At 45.3% G+C, this 22668-nt stretch overlaps 2 protein-coding genes and 1 pseudogene across 3 annotated transcripts in view; 1 reads left to right on the top strand and 2 right to left on the bottom strand.

Moving 5' to 3' along the window:
- LOC116974956 (gamma-crystallin S-1-like) overlaps positions 1–22668 on the bottom strand; it is a 131784-nt gene that overhangs the window by 32584 nt on the left and 76532 nt on the right. The window lies entirely within an intron of this gene.
- Positions 960–21360, top strand: LOC116974951 (gamma-crystallin S-1-like). Of its 2 annotated transcripts, XM_033023569.1 has the most exons (5): positions 960–964; positions 4926–4931; positions 12704–12714; positions 19290–19532; positions 21018–21360. In XM_033023569.1, the coding sequence occupies exons 1-5, from the start codon at positions 961–963 to the stop codon at positions 21291–21293; spliced, it is 540 nt and encodes a 179-aa protein (XP_032879460.1). In that variant the 5' UTR covers position 960; the 3' UTR covers positions 21294–21360. The 2 variants fall into 2 exon arrangements, with proteins under 2 accessions (XP_032879460.1, XP_032879461.1); XM_033023570.1 differs by lacking the exons at positions 960–964; positions 4926–4931; positions 12704–12714 and adding an exon at positions 19150–19204.
- On the bottom strand, positions 6995–12899 carry LOC116974967 (annotated as a pseudogene).

The following is a 22668-nucleotide window of genomic DNA, read 5'->3' as shown; positions in this document are numbered from 1 at the left end:
GGATGCTAGGAGGCTGCAGGGTGACTTGGATAGGCTGGGTGAGTGGACAAATGTATGGCAGATGCAGTATAATAGTAAGATTAAATGAGAACTTACCAATTTAAAGTTTGATCTTTATTTTATGAGGAGTTACGATGAGGGATTACGTGAAGACCCCGCCAGCACGCATGTGCGACATACTTCAAAGCAGCGGTGTGGAATCACAGAAACAACACAATAATTGAAATAAACATAGTAAAGATAAGGAGAACTAAGATACCATTTGACCTTTATAATTGAGGGTGGGAGCGGAGGGCACGTAATTCCTCATCATAACTCATAAAATAAAGATCAAACTTCAAACTGGTAAGTTCTCATTTAATCTTACTATTTTACTTCGGAGTCACGTGAGTGACTACGTGAAGATTTTAAAGCTCTGTGATTTCAAACCGTGTAACAGTCCATGCTTCACTCACTGCCGAAGTCATCCAAGGGAGGAAGTATGTTATCGTAATCAAACATGAATTTGTTTATAAAACAATAATGATATTTATTTGAAACAATAACAACGAAAATAACGCTCCCCCGGGCTTAAATTATATATTTGCAGAGTCTAAAATTCTCTCTGCAAATGAAACAGGTTTTACTATTGGCTTATGGTAGAATGTTTGGAAAGTTCTTTCCATGGACCACCCCGCTGCTGCCAGGATGTGGGCTAATGGCACGTCCATTCTGTCAGCCGCCGATGTAGATGCTGCCCTGTGGGAGTGAGATGTGTAAATATCAGTATCCACTCCAGCAGCTCCCAATACCTGTTTGAGCCATCTAGAGATGGTTTGACACGACACCCAACCATGTGGCTTTTTGTAGCTGACCCATAGTGCCTTTTCTCTCCGGGGATCTTTGGTTGTGTTGATATATTGTAGTAGGTGTGTCATGACACATAAACGGGGGTCAGGTGGGTATGCCCGGAATTCCATAATGAGTCCTGAAGTCCCTGGTCTGCTCTGTTTTACCAGCTCCTGAACAGTGAACGTTATTTGGTCTGATGTTATGACCATATTGTCCAGTCTGAGTAGGTAAAGGGACTGGACCCTTTGTGCTGAGACTAACGAAATCAGCATAGCCGTTTTCAGGGTTAGCTGTTCCAGAGTGAGGGATCTGGCTGGTGGCCATCCCCTTAGGTATGTAAGGACAACACTGACATCCCAGATCTTGGTGTACCTAGGTCTAGGGGGGTTTGTATTAAAGATCCCTCTCATTACTTTGGCCACCAGTGGATGAGACCCTATGGCCTATTGTCCTGGTACCTGCCCCAGATAGGCTGACAGTGCACTTCTAGCACAATTGATAGTGCTATAGCTCAGACCTTCATCGTGGTGAAGGCTGGACAGGAACTCCAGTACATTAGTTATGGTTGTTGATCTGTATGTTGTCCCTGTCCTTGAGCAGTATTTTTCCCATTTTCTGATACTGGAGAGATATTGTTTCTTGGTGGAAAGTCGGTGAGATGCTGTCATCATGTCCATGGTCCTATTTGACAATCCCAGGTCCAGTAAAGATCTATTCTGCAACCCAACAGGTTTATTCCGTCATGGCATGGGTGACTTTCGCCTGAGACAGGGTGGATCAGTAGATCTGGTCCACTGGGAATGGTCATGGGTGGTTCAATGACCCTGTTAAGGACCACTGGGAACCATGGCTGTGTAGGCCAGTCGGGTGCTACCAAAATACCTGAAGCAGAGTCCATCTGTATTTTGCGTAGTACCCGACTGATGAGACAGAAGGGGGGAAAGGCATAGAAAAAGTAGTTCCCCCAGTTCAGCGAGAATGCATCCATCGCCGCTGCCTCAGGGTCTGGTTCCCAAGCGACATATGTTGGTACCTGGTGATTCAGTCGGGATGCAAAGAGATCGATATCTGGTGTTCCATATTGCTTTGTAATTTCAGCAAATACTTTGGGGTTTAACATCCATTCGGTGTTATCATTGAATTTGTGTGACCTGGTGTCTGCCACTGTATTTAGCCTACCTGGTAGGTAAGTTGCTGATAGCCAAATATGTTTGTCGACACACCATTGTTAGATTGTGCTGACCAGATTATCACATGATATCGATTTTATCCCGCCCATATGGTTAATATAGGCCACCACTATGGTATTGTCAATTTGTAAGCGGACATGCAAATGGTGCATAGTTGAACAGTAAGCTTTTAACCCATAGAACGCACCCAACATTTCCAAATAGTTTATACCCAGTGTCTGTAGTAGTGATGATTCTAGATTATTCCATCTACCACTTGTACTGGATATAGTATTAGTTGCTCCCCAGCCTTGAGCACTGGCATCCGTTTGTATTGTTAATGTTGGATTATTGATAATGATGGGACCGGAACTATGCCAAATGTTTTCTTTTGGCATAGTTCCGGTTACCATTGCTTTGATTGGTAATTTCATGGTTCGGTCAAAGTGACCTGCATGTTGTTTTAACGCTTGCACCTTTGCTCTTTGTAAGTTTTGATAATGCAAAGTTCAAAACAGGGTAGCTGGAAATGCTGCTACTAATTTCCCAATTACTCTTGCCACTTGTCGAATTGTTTGTTGATTGTTTGTCAGGAAGTCGAGGATCCTGTAGAGAGGGGAGTGCCGACTCCAATTTCCACGAGTTTGGAGATGAGTTTGATTGGGATAATCGTATTGCCAGCAGAGCTGTAGTCTATGAATATGAATCTGATGTAGGCGTCCATCCTATCCAGATGTTCCAGGGATGAATGCAGGGCCAGGGAAGTGACATCAATAGGTGAGAATATGGCAGAAGGAATACTATGTGGAATATGTGAAATTATAGTCTTTAATACACATAACAGAATAGAATAGAATGCCTTTTATTGTCATTCAAACAGACAAGGTTTGACTGAAATTTCATTCCTGCAGTCATGACATTACAAAAAAACCAAGACCCACACTTAACACAATTTACACAAACATCCATCACAGTGAATCTCCAACACCTCCTCACTGTGATGGAAGGCAAAAGTCTTATCTCTTCCCTTTGTTCTTCTCCCGCGGTCCAGCAGTCCAACTGCAGCGTCGAGGCGACTGGGACTCACGATGTTAAAGCCCCCGGCGGGCGATGGTAAGTCCCACGGCCGTTTTAAGCCGCGCCGGGCAATGTTAGGCCTTGCTCCGGGTCATTTAAACCCCGCGATTCTGGCGGGAGAAGTTGCCGTAGCGGGAGCTCTGAAAAGCAGTCTCCCACCAGGGACCTGCGAGCTCCCGATGTTCCTGTCCACCGGGCCTGCGGCCGGAGCCTCTGAAGCTCCGGTCGGGTTGCAGCCGCGTGCCACCACAGCTCTCCCCGCTCCGAAGATGGCCAGCTCCGCGATGGCGAGTCCACAGGCTCCGCGACTGGAGCCCTCAGGTTGGTTCCGGTTGGAGGCCGCCGCCGGCTCCACGATGTTAGGCCCAACGACACCAGAGACCCAACAGGGGTAAAGTACAGGGAAGAGGATGGATCGGTGGATCTGTTAAATAGTGAGAGAATGGAGTAGGGGTGCTCAAAAGGATCTGGGTATGATTGTACAGAAGTCAACAAAGGTTACTATGGAGGTGCAGTGAGCAATTAAAATATAAATGGTATGTTAACCTTGATTATTAGAAGGTTTGAGTACAGAAGCAAGGAAATCTAATTGCAACTTTATAGGGCCTTGTTCAGACTTGAAATATTGTGGAGATATAAAACATTGCAGATGCTGGAATCGTGAAACAAAACCAAACTGCTGGACAAACTCGGCAAGTTAGACAGGGTCTGTGGGATGGACAGATGACTCATGAAGGGCCTCAACCTGAAACATCATCTGTAGGAAGGGAATGGCAGATGCTGGTTTAAACCGAAGGGAGACACAAAATGCTGGAGTAACTCAGCGGGACAGGCAGCAGCTCTGGAGAGAAGGAATGGGTGGCATTTCGGATCGAGACTCTTCTTCAGACTTCTGAAGATGGGTCTTGACCCAAAACGTCACCCATTCTTTCCCTCCAGAGATGCTCCCTGTCCCGCTGAAGCATCATCCGTTCATTTCCCTCCACAGACACTGCCTGGTCTGCAGAGTTTCTGAAATATTGTGTACAATTTTGGTTTCGTAACCTAAGAAAGAATGTACTTGCCATCGGGGGAGTGTAGGTTCTAGGGAGAGCAGAATTGCGATATGAGAAAATATTCAAGAGTTTAGGGATCGACAGGCATCCTCATCAAAGCATACCAAATTTAGGGCTGAAATGAGAGATCTCTTCACCCAGAGAGTGGTGGACCCTTGGCATTCTCTACCCTAGAGGCTAATGCAAGCTTATACCAGGTGTTCATTCAAGACACATTTCGATAGAACATTAAGGGAGTTAAGCGGTAGGAAAATAGTGCTGAAGTAACATATCAGTCCAAGGTTCTAATGAATGTTGGAGGTGGCTTGGAAATCTGAAGAAGGGTCTCAACCCGAAACATCACCGATTCCTTCTCTCCAGAGATGCTGCCTGTCCCGCTGACTTACTCCAGCATTTTGTGTCTGCCTTCAGATTTCCAAAACTGCTCCACCATTAATTAAGATCGTAGACTGATCTTTAAAAAAACTAATCAGAACTTTCCAGTATGACTTGTGCTCTGATTATACTATGACGCGGGTCTATTTTGGCCTATGATAGAAGGAAGGCTCACTGATGAAGTCTGAAGAGCTCCCATAGTGATGTTCTGGAATGATTGGCCAATGTAATGCATCTGCAAGGTATGGCTTCAGCCCTGCGAGTGTTTTCTCTTTGACACCCATTGACTTCATTGTTAGCAGGGTCCTTGGTGCTCCACTCTCTCAAGCATTGCCTGTATGTCAAGGGCAATCACTCTCACCACCGCTAAAGTTCACTCTTTGCCCCACATTTGGATGCAGGCTATAGTGAGGCATAGAGCTGAGTGGTCCTGGCAAAAGCCAGACTGGCCATTGGGAAGTAGGTTATTGCTGTATGATAGCTTTGTCAATAATACCTTATTTGTTAATGATGATTGAGTTTGGACTAATTGGACCGTAATTTAACCAGATCGATCTTGTGCTGCTTTTTCTGTATGGGGTATACCTGGCCAAGTTCCCTTATATTTGTTTTAATGCCATTTTTGTGAATATACTGGAGCGTTTCAGAAATAGTTGTAGCTAGTTCAGATGTGTTGGTCTTTACTATTCAGTATCAGGTAAGGTGTTGACTCCAGGAATGAGTGGGTTAGCATATGATGAACATTTGACATCACTGGGCCTCTACTCGCTGGAGTTTAGAAGGATGAGGGGGACCCCATTGACACTTAGTGAATAGTGGAAGGCTTGGATAGAGTGGATGTGGAGAGGATGTTTCCACTGGTGGGAGGTCAAGGACCAGAGGTCATAGCCTCAGAATTAAAGTGCGCTCTTTTAGAAAGGAGATGAGGAGGAACTTCTTTAGTCGGTGGTTAATCAGTGGAATTCATTGCCACAGAGGGCTGTGGAGGCCAAGTCAGTGGATACTTTCTAAGGCAGATGAAGACAAATTCTTGATTAGAATGGGTGTCAAGGGATATGGTGAGAAGGCAGTAAAATTAGGAAGATTAGGAGGCAGAGATCTGCCATGATTGAAAGGCCGAGTAGACTCGACGGGCGGAATGGCCTAATTCTATTCCTATAACTTGTGAACTTGTGACTGGTGTTCTCTGTTCTGTGTTCTCTGTTCTGCTCTCACATTCCACAGCTGCCATGCTGGGATGTGAATCTGGGTCTGTGGATTCTACTTCAGCCAAGGATTTGACAGAACTGCACCTCATTTCAGGCCGGAATACTTGTCTCTGCACCCTCTGCCTTTCTGAGGCATCCTGCAAGACAAATGGCTAAAGTCTGGGCGTGACAGGATGTGACAAGACCGAGAAACACTCTGAAACCCAGATCTACATCACCATCGCTTATGGACACCGAGTCTTCGGGTCATCGAGTCGTACAGCACGGAAACAGGCCCTTCGGCCCAACTTGTCCATGCCCACCAAGATGTCCCATCTAAGCTTGTTTACAAAGGGGAATGGCCACAGGGGATTAGAGGTCTCGGGCCAGAGGCCATAGCCTCAGAATAAAAGGACATTCCTTTAGAAAGGAGATGAGGAAGAATTTCCTTAGTCAGAGGGTGGTGAATCTGTGGAATTCTTTGCCACAGAAGGCTGGGCAGCCAAGTCAATTGATATTTTTAAGGTAGAGATAGATAGATTCTTGATTATTATGGGTGTCAGGGGTTATGGGGAGAAGGCAGGAGAATGGGGTTGAGAGGGAAAGAGAGATCAGACATGATTGAATGGCAGAGTAGACTTGATGAGCCGAATGGCCTCATTCTGCTCCTATCACTTATGAATTGTAAATCCATCTATCAGGTCATCCCTCAGTTTCCTGAATCTCCAGAGAAAATAATCCAAGTCTGTCCAACTTTTCCTTATAGATAATAGATAATAATCTAGTTAATATCCTGCTTCCTCTTTTGCATCATGTCCAAAGCTCCCACATCCTGTAATGCGATAACTGGATGTGGAGAGGATGTTTCCACTAGTGGGAGAGTCTAGGACTAGAGGTTATAACCTCAGAATTGAAGGACGTTCCTTTAGGAAGGACATTCCCATCCCTTATGACCTTATGACTGGAACTGCACATAATACTCCAAATTTGGCTTACCCAATGCTTTATACAGCTGCAACATAACTTCCCTAATGTTAAATTCAAGGGCCTATCTGATCAAACTATGTTCTTCATATTTACTCATACAATTGCTTAATTTGTGGTCTACCAGCTACTTTACATAAAAATGGCTGGGAAGCATCCAAATGAACAGCTGACTGAGTTACATAAGGATTTTGGTGTGAAATCGTTTGTTCGGTGCATTCTCTCGTTCTCCAAGATAATCTAAACATCTTTTACCCATTCCGTAATGTGCATCTTCAGAGGAGTAGTGGAAGTGACACAAAAGCACGTCAAAATATAACAGTTAGCATGTTTTATTATTTTCTGAAATCTGTCATTGTGACAAAATCTATTTTGCAAAGAGGAATTAGAAGTCCCTCATGCGCCTGAAAGACCCGATGGTGGAGTTGTATCCGCCCCAGTCATTGTATTTCCTGTACTCCCCGGGTCTCATGAAGTACTGTCGGCCTCTGTAGTTGGGCTGTTCATAGAAGATCCAGTAACCATCCATCACGTGGCAGGAGTGAATGTCACGGTTACAGGAAACGATCGTAGACGGAGGGACAGTCGTCCATGAATTCCATCAGTCTGTCCTCAAAGTCAGGCCTCTCGTAAATCTTCATCCTGTAGTTGCCTCCTCGGTTCTGGAAATTGAAAGCATACAGTCATCAGGTGTTGGAACAACTGTGCTGTGTGAGTTGCAGTAACTACAATTCCATGGTTGCCCAAAAAGAAATTTGAAATACATCAACATAAATCTATCAGCAGCCTTTGAAGTATAAAAAAAAACCAGAATGAGGAAAGGAAATGAATAGTTGCCTAGTCACTGGATGCATTCAGATGCTGAGAATGTTATCTGACAACAGGAGAGAAACAGGTCAACTAATTCAGTGTACCGTGTGCAGACATCTCCAAATGAAGAAAGATGACCTGAACTGAAAAAGCAGGATTAAATATTTCCTGCTTTTAAATATTTCCATTTAAGTCACTAGATAGGAGCAGGCAACTTTGTTTAAACTGTGTATTCTTTTAATCTTTTTGAAACTAAAGTCCTCTTTGAAAAATAAGTAGTGGAGTCAGAGAGACTGTCAGGGAAATCAGTTAAATCTAGTGTAATACAGCCATGGATTGTACAGCATAGAACCACATCTGTACTGCCCTTCATTCCTATCTGCACTAATCCTACTAGCCTACTATATTCCTTTACATCCTGTCCATTCAAGTACGTCCAGAAGCCTCTTAAATGTTGTTACTGCTCCTGTCTCCACTACTTCCTCTGGCTGCCTATTCCTGATACCAGCAAGTCTGTATGAAAAATTTACCCCTCAGATCTCCTTTAACCTATGATGAGCGTTTGACAACACTGGACCTGTTCTCGCTGGAGTTTAGAAGGATGAGGGGACACCTCATTGAAACGTACCGAACAGTGAAAGGCCTGGATAGAGTCTTGATCCAAGAGGATGTTTCCAATAGTGGGAGAGTCGAGGACTAGAGGTCATACTCAGAATTAAAGGACGTTCCTTTAGGAAGGAGATGAGGAGGAATTTCATCAGTCAGAGGGTGGTGAATCTGTGGATTTTTTGCTATTGATGGCTGTGGAAGCCAAGTCAATGGATATTTTTAAAGCAGAGATAGATAGATTCTTGATCAGTACAGGTGTCAGGGGTTATAGGGAGAAGGCAGGAGAATGGGGTTAGGAGGGAGAGATAGATCAGCCATGATTGAATGGTGGAGTAGACTTGATAAGCCGAATGGCCTAATTCTGCTCCATTCACTCATGACCTTATGACCTAAACCACTTCTCTCTCAGCTTAAACCTGTTTTAAGTCATCAACTCCCGAATTGGCAAAGCTGCATCAGTCTTCAGAAGAATGCAGCCAATATGGTCTTGTGGCGGGATATCCAAGATGCTAAAAGTCAAGCTCTTCCATTCCGTAGTCCTCCCTACAGCCCTCTATGCCAGTGAGACATGGAAAATCAATTTGAAGATGAAAAAGAAATTGGATGCATTCCAATAACACTGCTTGAGGAAGATCCTGAAGACTAGCTGCTACAGAGCCCACATCACAAACGAGGCGATCTACCGTGAAACTGCAACAAAGCCTCTCAGCCAGGACATAGAGGGACGTAGGATGAAATCTGCAGGACATGTATTCAGAATGTCACCAGAACGTGCACCTAAGATAGCAATGACATGGCAAGCTGACGGAAGAAGGAACAGACGCCGACCAATTCTCACATGGAGGCGAACATTCCAGAAGGATTTGGAAGCCCGGGACGCAAACCTATCGAGGGTGGAAGACGTCGCACATGACCGAACAGAATGGCCAAAGCTTGCTGCCCAATGCACTCAACAGTGTGGGAGGAACTAAGTCTAAGTAAGTCCATTGGAAAGGGACTTTGGTATCAAGCCTATTCATGCCTCTTATGATTTTATAAACCTCTGTTATATCACTACTCAGCCTCCGTCGGTCCAGGGGAAACAGACCAGTCTATCCACTCTCTCCTAATGTAGACTCCATCTTTGTGAATCTTGACCTGCACTCCTTCTAGCTTAATATCATCTTTTCTATAGCATAGTGACCACAACTGGTGGCACAGCGACTGAGTTGCTGCCTTACAGCGGCAGAGACCTGGGTGAGATTCCGACTACTGGTGTTGCCTGTACAGTGTTTGTACTAAAGTCTAAAGTAAAATACTAACATTTTGCCTGGAACTACATGGGTTTCTCCGGGGTGCTCCGGTTTACTCCCAGATTCCAAAGACGTGCAGGTTTGCAGGTTAATTGACCTGAAAATTGTCCCTAGTATGTAGGGTAGAACAAGTGTAGAGGTGATTGATTTATTGGCCTGGACTCAGAGGGCCAAAGGGTCTGTATCCAAACTAAACTAAACTAAACTAAACTAAAGTAAACTGCACATAATATTCCAAGTACAGCATAGAAACACGTTGTACAACTATAACATGACATCTCAACTCTTTCCTCAGTGCCTCAGCCGATGAAGGCAAGCTTGCCGTTTGCATTCTTCACCACCCTGTTTACCTCTATTGCCAACTTTAGGGAACTATGTATTTTTGTACCCCAAGGGTTCACTGTTCCACCACAATCTGTAAGGCCCTGTCATTTAGTGTGAACGCTGGGCTGATTTAACTTCCCAAAATGTATCACTTTGCACTTGTCTGAGTTGGATTCCATCTGCCTTTCCTTTGCCCACTTTCCTAGTTAATCAAAATCCTGTTGTAACACTGGACAATATTCTTCACTGTCCAGCAACTTTGGGATTCATTCGCACACTCACTAATCATGCCACCATCATTCAGTAGTCTGAAGAACTACACCCGTTCTTCTCTCCAGAGATGCTACCTGTCCCGCCGAGTTACTCCAGCATTTTGTGTCTATCTTCAGTGTAAACCAGCATCTGCAGTTCCTTCCTACACATTCTCAACCAAATCATTAATTGACAAGTAACAGTGGATCCTACACTACACCACTCGTTACTGACACTGTCCTGAACCACACTTTGCCTCCTACAAACAAGCCAATTTTGTATCCAATTGCTCGCTCTGGATTCCATGTGTTATAAGCTTACAATAGACAATAGACAATAGGTACAGGAGTAGGCCATTCGGTCCTTCGGGCCAGCACCACCATTCAATGTGATCATGGCTGATCATCCCCAATCAGTACCCCGTTCCTGCCTTCTCTCCATATCCCCATATTTACAAACCATGTAAAACCTTGTCAAAGGCCTTGTTAAAGTCCATGTGGACATCTCATGTAGTCTATCAATACTCTTCAAAACACTCAATCAAATTAGAGAGACATGATCTCCGAACAAAGTCCAGCTAACAAATCCTAATCAGACCTCAACTTTCCAAATGCAAGTACATTCCTTTCCCTCAGAATACCTTCCAATACACTTCCCGAAAATGATGAATAGCTCACTGGCCTGTACTTCCCTAGCTTCTTCATAGTGCCTTCCTTAAACATAGGCACTATATTAGCTATCCTCCAGTCTTCTGGCAGAACATCTGTGGCTGACAAAAATACAGGAATGTGTATTTTTCATTTTTTAATTTAGTTTAGGTACAGCTCGGAAACAGGCCCTTCGGCTCACCGAGTCTGCATCGACCAGTGATCCCCGCACATTAACACTATCCTACACACTCTACGCACGGTTTTACAATTTTAACAAGTCAATTAATCTACAAACCAGTACGTCTTTGGAGTATGTGAGGAAACTGAAGATCTTGGAGCAAACCCACGCGGTCACGGGGAGAAGGTACAAACTCCGTACAGACAGCGCCCGCGGTCGGGGTCAAACCCGGGTCTCTGGCGCAGAAAGCGCTGTAAGGCAGCAACTCTATTGCTGCGCCACCGTGCCGTGCCGCCCTTCCCATAACATCCAAGGAGGCAGCTAATGGGGATCTAGAGATGCATCCATCTTTATGCTTTTCATGACCCCCAACATCAGCTCCATCGCAGTGTTAATATATTCCGGGATTTCACTGTCTCCTCCCCTTAACAGTTTCAGCAGCTTCACCACAGTTAATGCAGATGAGAAATATTCATAGTCGACTGTGTTGACATTCAGGGGATCTCCTTTCTTTCAGGATATTCTTTTTCTCTTAAAATGCCTTTTCGCCATATCTGCCAAGATTATCCCAGGGCCCCTTTTTAACTTTCCTAATTTCCTTCGTAATTTCACTGCCTCATCCTTTATACTCCTCAGGAGATCCCATAAATTATCCCAATTCCTTTGTGTAGGAAGGAATTGCAGATGCTGGTTTAAATCAAAGATAGACACAAAAAGCTGGAGTAACACAACGCGTCGGGCAGCATCTCTGGAGAGAAGGAATAGGTGACGTTTCGGGTCGAGACCCGAAATCCAGAGACCTGTGCATCTTGAAAATTAATAACTGCTGTGGGAAATTCCAATACACTATAGAATTAAAAAAAAAAAATTTTTATACCAGTGGCAATTGATAGTTCCTGCTTTATTTCAGTCTTACTATCCAAATTTGAAATTTCACAAAGCAGAATGATTAAGATGTGGATTTATCACCACAAGAGGAAAACAAAGATCAAGAAAAATCTTCAAATCAATATAAGAAGCTTTTCAGCAATACATCAATTGCCTGAGACTGAAGGCAAGATAGACACAAAAAGCTGGAGTAACTCAGTCAGATTCAGATTCAGATTCAACTTTAATTGTCATTGTCAGTGTACAGTACAGAGACAACCAGATGCAGTAAGACAACGAAATGCAATAACTCAGTGGGACAGACAGCACACTCCGTGGCGTTTCGGGTCGAGACCCTTATTCAGACTGAGAGCCAGGGGAGAGGGAGACAGAGATAAGGAAGTGCAAGGTGTGAAAATGAGATATCAAAAAGGAATGCAGATCATTGAAAATGTATAGTCGATCATTGTTAACTAGGAGAAAGTGACAATGAAGCATACAGAGATGAAATTAAATCAGAGGGACAGACATACTGGTCGGAGAACTAGGAAGGAGGAGTGATGGAGAGAGAGGGAAAGGAAAGGTTACTTGAAGTCTGAGAAGTCAATGTTCATACTGCTAGTGTGTAAGCTTCCCAAGCGAAATATGAGGTGGTATTTCTCCAATTTGTGCTGGGCCTCACTCTGACATTGGAGGAGGCCCAGGACAGAAAGGTCGGTGTGGGAATGGGAGGGGGAGTTAAAGTGTTTAGCAACCAGGTGATCAGGTAGGTTTAAGCGGACTGAATTATATAAAGTGACATTACATGTTTACAGACCCCGACAAAATGAAAAATGCTCCAGAATTTCACAAAGGTTAGCAAGTGTCTTCCACTCACCTGAGGGTAACTGCGGCATGACTTGACACAGTCGTTGAATCCCATCCAGCGCTGGTAGTCAGGATACTCCCCCTTGTTCAGGACATACTGGTACCCCATGTAGTTGGGTTTCTCGTACGCCACCCACCAGTCACTGTCCACACGGATGGAGTTACAGCGGCTGAAGTAAGGGGACAGGTCGGCACAGTCGGTGCTGCACTCATAGTGCTGACCCTGGAAGTTCCTGTCCTCGTAGAAGTTGATCTGTGGGGAATTAAACAGGTGAGTTATTATTTTTCATCCGGCTGAAACATTAATAGCAGATTCTGAAAACACGGGGGCTGCCTTGCCTTTCCCATTTTGAGCTTCAGTATGGAATCCCACCTGTATACAACACTGCCTCATTCAGCAGGGTATTTATATGCTGAACCAAAATGCCACCGTAGGAAATACCTTTGTTATTCTAATGGTTTCAGTAGTATATATCAGCAAAAAGACAGTTAGAATAAAACCTTCCAGCACGGCAGACAAAGCCTCCTGATTCAGGTTTATAGATGACCTCTGATTCTTTTTCATTCTGCTTTGATGCTGTTTAATTGTTCTGGGCCAAATGTTCATGAACAAGTGCTGAAGGTGCATCCATTGGTCAGCCTAGTCGTGGCTTTGCTACTACTATTTTTTTAATCTTCTTTGTATCTAATATTGATTTATTTTTCTCTTCTTAGCTATCAAATTATTATGATGTTATCCAATGGCTGCAGATCAGTATGTGATAGCTGCCTATAACTGAGGAGCCAAACTCAGTTGGAGTTGCTACTTTTCAGATGAGGCACTCAACTGCTCTCTAAGATAGCCACAAAAGTCATTATTCAAGAAAGTGTGGCAGGGTTATCCACAGTTCCCTGGTCAAGATTTATCTATCCAGCAACTTCATTAAAATGCTGCTGTTTGTGGGATTTTCCTGTATCTAAATTTAGTTTAGTTTAGTTCAGAGATACAGCGGGGAAACAGGCCCTTTGACTCATTGAGTCTGCATCGATCAGCAATCCCCGCACATTAACACTATCCCACACTCACGGGAAACAATGTACATTTATACCAAGCCAATTAACCTACAAACCTGTACGTCTTTGGAGTGTGAAAGGAAACCGGAGATCCCGGAGAAAACTCACACAGATCACGGGGATAACGTCCGATCTCCGTACAGACAGTACCCGTAGGAGGGATCGAACCTGGGTCTCTGTCAATGTATGGCAGCAACTCTACCGCTGCGCCACCATGCCAATTGGATGCCTTCTTTGCTGTTTTACACCTGATAAAGTACTTCATTGACTGTTTTGGGACATGCTGAGGTGCTGAAAGGTGAACAAAGAACAACTATTCCTGTTTTCAATTAGTATTTGTGCTGCTTGAGGTTGGAATGGCTATGGAAGTGATCCTCAGGAAAGGGAGACAATAAAGGAATTTGAAACTTTTTTTTTATAGTGGTATCACAGTCTACCCAGATGTGTTTGACAAAAGTGGATATCCAATTGGAAAAGATTCCCATTTGTAATATCAGGATCCAAGGTTTCACTTTGGGCCTGGTCCTTTATTCAGCTGGCAATAGTACTCTACAATTTGGACAAAAACTGCATATGATGGAAATCTGAAACAAAAAAACTGAAAAGCTGGAACTACTCAGCCGATCATGCACAGCTGGAGGTGGAGAAACAAAGTCAATGTTTTGGTTCAAGAACCTTGCATGGAGCTGGGAAAATGAGAAGAATAATGTGGTTTATGTTGCAGAGAGCGGGGAGTAGAACAAAGGAAATATCCACAATAGGATGTGGAGAGGATGTTTCCACTACTGGGAGAGTCTAGGACTAGAGGTCATAGCCTCAGAATTAAAGGATGTTCTTTTAGGAAGAAGATGAGGAGAAATGTCTTTAGTCAGAGGGTGGTGAATCTGTGGAATTCATTGCCAGAGAAAAGGCTGTAGAGGACGTCAATGGATATTTTTAAGGCAGAGATAGATAGATTCTTGATTTGTATAGGGGTCAGGGGTTATGGGGAGAAGGCAGGAGAATGGGCTAAAGCTCAAGGCTGAGGATACTTTAACAGCTCCTTCTCGTGTTACTAAATCTGCTGAACAATCTTTTAACACTGTAATTGGGTTCTTCCCTTATGTTTATTTTAGGGTGGTGAATCTGTGTAATTCATTGCCGCAGAAGGCTGTGGAGGCCAAGCCAACGGATATTTTTAAGGCAGAGATGGATAAATTCTTGATTAGTACGGGTGTCAGAGGTTATGGGGAGAAGGCAGGAGAATGGGGTTAGGAGGGAGAAATGATTGGTGAATGGCGGAGTAGACTTGATGGGCCGAATGAACTAATTCTACTCCAATACAAGTTAAGATTGCTTCTCAACCAACAAACAGGGAACCTTCTTAATGTTGACATTAAAGAATGGCTTCTTAAACTGCACTTGTTTCAAACGGGTTTAATCCTGGACAGGTACGCAAAAAAGCCCGAGAAACTCAGCGGGTGCGGCAGCATATATGGAGTGGGCGGGTCTGGGTGGGCGGCGCGACTCACGTCGCAGCGGCCTCTGCAGTCCGTCTGTCGTTTTTTTTTTTTTTTGTCTCGTTGTATGTAGTTTTTATTTTTTTTAAACTGGTCATGTGTGTGGGGGGCGGGGGGTGGGGAAACTTTATAAAATCTTTCCCCTGCACGGAGAACCCGACCTTTTCTCTGTCGGGTCTCCGTTGTCGTTGGGGCCGAGCACCGTGGAGCGGCCTCCAACCGGAACGACCTGGGGCTCCAGTCGCGGAGCTGCGGACTTACCCACCATCGTGGAGCTGGCCGAGTTCGGAGCGGGAGGAGCGGTGGTGGCGTGCTGCTGCGGCCCGACCCAGGAGATTCGGAGGCTTACCGCAGGTCTGGTGGACAGTAACACCGGGAGCCCGCGGGGTCCCTGCTGGGAGACCGCTTTTCGGGGCTTCCGCAATGGCGACTTCTCCTGCCCGAGTTGCGGGGTTGAGGATGACCTGGAGCGGGGCCATACATCGCCTGGCGAGGCTTTATAATTGCCGCTGGACTTGTTAGCGCACGCCGGGGGCTCCAACACCACGACCCGGAGCGCGGCCTTGCATCACCTGGCGCGGCTTTATAATTGCCGTGGGACTTATTTACCATCGCCCGCCGGGGGCTTTGACTCTGACATCGGGAGGAGAACGAGGAGTGCAGGGGAGAGATAAGACTTTGCCTTCCATCACAGTGAGGAGGAGATTCACTGTGATGGATGTTCGTGTAAATTGTGTTGTGTCTTGGTTCTTCATTGTGTTGGTGTGTGTCTTGGTTCTTTTCTTGTATGGCTGCAGAAACCAAATTTTGTTTGAACCTCATGTGAGGTTCAAATGACAAATAAATGGTATTGTATTGTATTGTATTGAGCGAAGGAAATAGGCAACGTTTCGGGCCGAAACCCTTCTTCAGACCCTGGACAGATCCTGGACAAATTGGATCCATTTCCTCCTCTCTGTTCACAGCTGAATGTTTTTCTTCCATGGTTGTCAGCAAGAACAGTTTTTCTTGCCCATCACTAGTTTAGTTTAGTTTAGAAATACAGGCCCTTGGGCCCACTGACTCCGCACCCGCACACTAACACTATCCTGCACACACATTAGGAACAATTTACACTTACGCCAAGCCAATTGACCTACAAACCCTGTATGTCGTTGGATTGTGGTAGGAAACCGAAGCTCCCAGAGAAAACCCACGCTGGTCACGGGGAGAACGTACAAACACTGTACAGATAGCATCCACAGTCGGGATTGAACCCGGTTCTCTGGTGCTGTAAGCGCTGTAAGGCAGCAACTCTACCGCTGCACCACCATGTTGGTCTTTGTCCTTGAGCTTATAGTATGCCCCATCTTTAACCATTGCAGCTGCTGTGGTGATCATACTTCCACAATCTTGTAGAGTAGAGAGTTCCTGGATTTAGACCCATTGACTTAGAGGGAGCACTGATATAATTTCCAGCACATGACTTGGATGGAAGCATGGAATTGGTGGAGTCCCCATGTATCTGATGCCCCTGCCACTAGTGACAGAGATTGTGCGTTTAGGAGGTTCTGTCAAACCTATCATGCATGTCGATCATTCACAGACCAACGTTGCGCCAAGGGTATAAATATTCCGTCTAAAGAAGGGAGAGAAGAATAATGAACAAAACGTTATGTGATGTTGAAGAAATTGCAGACATTACACACTTGTAATTATATTCTGGAGTTTAGAAGGATGAGGCGGGATCTTATTGAAATATATGATTATTAAGGCTTTGGACATGCTAGAGGCAGGAAACATGTTCCCGGTGTTGGGGGAGTCGAGAATCAGGGGTCACAGTTTAAGAATAAGAGGTAAGCCATTTAGAACGGAGATGAGGAAACACTTTTTCACCTAACGAACAAACACCATTCAGACAGCACCCGTAGTCGGGATGGAACGTAGGTCTCTGGCGCTGCAAGCGGTGTAAGGCAGCAGCTCTACCACTGCGCTACCATGCCTGTTGGGAGGTGTTCACATGGGTGTTGCTTGTAAAGACCCAGGAGTTTGGTTGAGCCAGGGTGAAAGATGCACAATTTAAATTGAAGCCATCACTATATTAGACTTGGTGGAGAAAATGCTGATGGCTGCTTCCCCAGGGGCTTGCACATTTTGGTCAGTGGCATTATAAAGAAGCCAATGGCCATTTTTTCACACAGAAAGTTGTGAATGTGGAATTTTCTGCCTCAGAGGGCGGTGGAGGCAGGTTCTCTGGATGGTTTCAAGAGAGAGCTAGATAGGGCTCTTAAAGATAGCGGAGTCAGGGGATATGGGGAGAAGGCAGGAATGGGGTACTGATTGTGGATGATCAGCCATGATCACAAAGGGCTGAATGGCCTACTCCTGCACCTATTGTCTATTGTCTACACTTGTTCCGACTGCCTGCATCTCCCTCCAAACCTATCCTATCCATGTATTTGTCTAACTGTTTCTTAAACATTTCTTCTCTCCCAGCCTCAACTACCTCCTCTGGCAGCTTGTTCCATACACCCATCACCCTTTGTGTGAAAAAAATTACACCTCAGATTCCTATTAAATCTTTTCCCCTTCACCTTAAACCTATGTCCTCTGGTCCCCAATTCACCTACTCTGGGCAAGAGAATCTGTGCATCTACCCACTCTATTCCTCTCATGATTATATACACAATGTTGGTCATGGGATGCTAATCGAGGATACTGTTTTGTCCCAGATGTGTAGGAAGGAACTGCAGATGCTGGTTTAAACTGAAGATAGACACAGAAAGCTGGAGTAACTCAGCGGGTCACACAGTATCTCTGGAGAAAAGGAATCTGAAGAAGGGCCTAAACCCAAAACGTCACCTATTCCTTTTCTCCAGAGATGCAGTGACCCCATAGCAGAAGCGTCCACGTCACGGGACCCCTCCCCCCCCCCAATCTTTGCACATCCCCAATCCTTTACACTCGTCACTTTAATTTCATGTATCATGTCTCTTGCGTTTTTGTGTTTTTATGACTGTTGGCAGATCAATTTCCCTCCTGGAATAAACCTATCATATCGTATCGTACTGTACAACTTCCCTCTGCACTGCATTGAAGGCTCAGCCAGGGTTCTGCTCAGTGGAGATCGACACAAAATGCTGGAGTAACTCAGCGGGACAGTCTGAAGAAGGGTCTCGACCTGAAATGTCACATATTCCTTCTCTCTGGAGATGTTGCCTGAGTTACTCCAGCATTTTGAGCCTTACTGATGTGCATTTGTTGAGAGGTCTAAATTTGCATTGTCAGGAATAGCTGGATTATATCAAAGATGCCTCCAGCCTACATGGGAGGCCCTCATGTTCTGCGAGCTCTTTGGAAGATCTCGCCGATACATTCCACCACCTCACACTTTACCTACATACTGGTAAGTAGATTGTAAGGACTTGTAAGGAGATTGCACGCTCTCCCTCCATCCCGCATATGTTTTCTCCAAGTTCTCCAGTTTCCTTTCATGTCCAAAAGACATGCGGGTTGGTCGGTTAATTGGCCGCTATATATTGTCCCTTATGTGTAGGGAGTTGTAGAATGTGGGGGAGTTGATGAGTATCTCGGAACAATGAATAGAAGAAGGATCTCGACCCGAAATGTCACCCATTCCTTCTCTCCAGCGATACTGCCTGACCCGCTGAGTTACTTCAGCTTTTTGTATCTATCTTCGATTTAAACCAGCATCTGCAGTTCCTTCCTACACAATAACATGAGATAAATGCAGGTTTAGTGTAAAGGAGTAATTGATGGCCAGTATGGACTTGATGGGCTGAAGGGCCAGTTTCCGTGTTGATCTTCTATGAACATATGACACATCTCCACACAGTGCCTTTTTCATTGAAAATCTAAAATGATTCAAGTGTCAAAAGATAAAAGCTTATTTAAAATGACGTGGCTGCAATTTTTTTTAAAAGATAATTGACGCATCAGATACTCTCAGGTGCCTTTTCAGCATTCATGGTTTGTATGTTGTTCTTTTTCTGCTGCCTCTGTGTTCTGAATCATTTACATTACAAACACATTTCTGGAAAAGCCTTCCTGTCCAATATATAAAGGGCAATTTGTAGCTACAGGTAGACCACAGATTGGTGTTGACTGTGAACTAAAATGGGAAAGGCAAGAGTAAATCTGATTGGGGGAAGTACCGTTTAAACATCGTGCGCCTCCTAATCTGACCCAAACTATTTATTTCTCTCCACAGATCATCTTCTACGAGGACAGGAACTTCCAGGGTCGGCACTATGAGTGCAGCACCGACTGTGCCGACCTGTCCCCTTACTTCAGCCGCTGTAACTCCATCCGTGTGGAGAGTGACTGGTGGGTGGCGTACGAGAAACCCAACTACATGGGGTACCAGTATGTCCTGAACAGGGGGGAGTATCCTGACTACCAGCGCTGGATGGGATTCAACGACAACATCAGGTCCTGTCGCAGCTACCCACATGTGAGTTCCAGTCTATGATCATTGTGGCAGGCCACTTGAAACAGTGCTCACACTTCACCAGCATTTGCTAGAACTGGATTGCCAGCAATCTTTAGGGAAATGTTTCTCTTTGTCTAATTTGTTATGCTGATAACAATTGTTAGCTAGATTTAATTGCTTACATTTTCAACATCAGTGGATGTTTGGCTGTTAAAGGCTGTGAGGTTAGCGTAGGAAGGTGGTGAATTTGATACAGGTGATTCTAGTGGGCCTGTTTCTTTGGTTGTGAGGGGTTTGGGTAAAGATGGTTATTGGAAACATTGAACGAGTACTGAGGAAATACTTGTCATCTATCTACAGTGGAGGTTTGAGACTTTAGTTTAGCTTTGAGATACAGCGCGGGTCTGCACACTAACACACTCTAGGGACAATTTTTCCATTTACCAAGTCAATTAACCTACAAACCTGCATATCTTTGGTGTGTGGGAGGAAACTGAAGATCTCGGAGAAAGCACACGCTAGTCACGGGGAGAACCTGCAGTCGGGATCGAACCCGGATCTCCGGCTCTGCAACGTGGCCGCCCTTTTGACTACCTTTGTGATAGAGATAGAGACAGAAGCTTTCACTGCATTCAAATGAGCACTGAAAACACAGAGAGCAGGGAAATGGAATTGGGCAGTGAAGGATGTTGACTGGCAAGGACTCAACAGGATGAATGGCTTCCTTCGTGAATATCTGCAGAATTTGGTTAATGTTAAAAGATTGGCATAACTTAGTTGAGCGGTCGAGTTGCTGCCTGACAGCGCCAGAGACCTGGGGTCGATCCTGACTACCAGTGCTTGTCTGTACAGAGTTTGTTCATTCTCCGCCTGACCTGCGTGTGTTTTCTCTGAGAGCTTCGGTTTCTTCCCTCACTCCAAAGACGTACAGGTAAACACCAGGTGTGCTTGGATGGCAGCCTCGCCAAAGGTCTGTCTGCCTTTTCGTCTGTTTTTGTTATTTTTAGTTTGTTTTAAATGTTCTATGATTTGTTTTATGTGGGGGGTGGGCGGGGGAAACATTTATTTCAAATGTTATCGTTCGATCGTATCTCCGGTCGCTCTGCGGCCTAACATCGTGGAGATGGATCCCAGATCCCTTGCTCAGGACTGACTTGGAGCCCCACCGCGGGACTTACCATCGGAGATGATTCCTTGCTACATTTTATCTCTGTCCCGCCCACTCCCCTGACTCTCAGTCTTCAATGCTTCCACTAACAATCTCAACCCAAAACATCACCCATCCTTCTCTCCAGAGATGCTGCCTGTCCCGTTGAGTTACTCCAACATTTTGCGTCTATTTAAACCAGCATCTGCAGTTCTTTCCTAGAAATACACTTTGCTCCTTTGACTTCATTAACGCTAGATTGGAAATGTAATTGATAATTGATCATTACTGAGGCTTGCTACTACTTGTTTGGTATAATCTCTTTATTAATGTAGACATGTTTATATCCTTTATTCCAGTACCGAGGTGGAAACTACAGGATGAAGATTTACGAGAGGCCTGACTTTGGAGGACAGATGATGGAATTCATGGACGACTGTCCCTCCGTCTACGATCGTTTCCGTTACCGTGACATTCACTCCTGCCACGTGACGGATGGTTACTGGATCTTCTATGAACAAGCCAACTACAGAGGCCGACAGTACTTCATGAGACCCGGGGAGTACAGGAAATACAATGACTGGGGCGGATACAACTCCACCATCGGGTCTTTCAGGCGCATGAGGGAATTCTAGATTACTCTCAATATGCACAATATTATTCTGAGGAAATACTTCAGAAAATAAAATACCTTTTTCAAGACAATTGTCTAAATAATTCATTTATTTTCACCATATCTATCTATCTATATATATATAAAACTGTGTGTGTGTCTGGCTGTGTGTGTTTCTGACTTGTGGCTGCCAGCCTTTGATTCGTTGCCACGCCAACACTCGACCCACAAACGCCCTGATTTTTTCCATTTCGGTAGAGATTTCACGTTTCATTCCGAGTATCCACTCCTCATTAAATTTCGTCGTGTTTATGTACACATTTTTAATAAAATCCTTCTCCCCCCCCCCCCCCCCCGACTCACTCATTTTGTCGCCTCCTGCTGGCCAGCGACCATAATGGCTGCTGGCGCCCTCATCTCGCCTCAAAGACGCCATTTAAAAACAGCCGCACTGCTGATTCCTGAGCTGCTTGAGTTGGAGGACCACACCTCCCGTGGGGGCTACGGGTAGGGAACGGCTGCGTTGGGGGAGCAGACCCAACGGGTCTGCACTTGGTCTAGTAACTATTAAAACGCTGATCTTGGATGTGTGTGTGTGTGCGGGCGTGCGTGCGTGTGTGTGCGTGTGTTTTCACATGTGATTCACATCTCCTCGAAAACCCGACGCGGTAACAGTGATTTTTTTACATATTCCGGTAGAGGTTTACCTTATGATTTCGAAAAGCCCCTCATTTGAAAATGTGATTAATTATTTCCTGAGTTTTTTACTAAAATTGTTCGCCAATCTGAGATCTTTTTTAAATCTAACGTGCTGAAGTGAGCTGGATGACGTCACTATGCCTTTGCTCCTCTCCCTCCCTCCCCTCTCCTCCCTCCCCCTCTCTCCCCTCCTCTCTCCCCCCTCTACTCTCTCTCCACCCTCCCTCCCCCTCCCCCTCTCCCCATCCCCCCTCTCCCCATCCCCCCCTCTCCCCATCCACTTCTCTACCCCCCTACCCCCCTCTCTCCCCCTCCTCTCTCTCCCTCCCCCTCCCCACTACTCCCCTCCTCCCCCTCCCCTCTCCTCCACCCCCTCTCCCCTCCTCCACCACCTCTCCCTCTCTCCCCTCCACCCCCTCCCTTTCCCCTCTCACCACCCCTCCTCTCTCTCCCCTCCTCTCTTCCCCCTCCTCTCCCCCTCTACTCTCTCTTGCCCCTCCTTCCCCCCTCCCCTACCCCCTCTACTCCCCTCGGCCCCCCTCTCTCCCCCTCCTCTCTCTCCCCCACTCCCCCCCCTCCTCTCTCTCCCCATAGTAATGTCAATCACTAATATACGCGGAGATACATTTTAACCTGAGGCACACTGCAAATGTAGTTAATAATTGATCAGGACTTCCCACGCTGAGGAGGGTGTCCCC

The sequence above is a fragment of the Amblyraja radiata genome, chromosome 7, assembly GCF_010909765.2.
Source record: "Amblyraja radiata isolate CabotCenter1 chromosome 7, sAmbRad1.1.pri, whole genome shotgun sequence".
Lineage (NCBI taxonomy): Eukaryota > Metazoa > Chordata > Chondrichthyes > Rajiformes > Rajidae > Amblyraja > Amblyraja radiata.
This window is presented reverse-complemented; position numbering and strand designations above follow the sequence as displayed.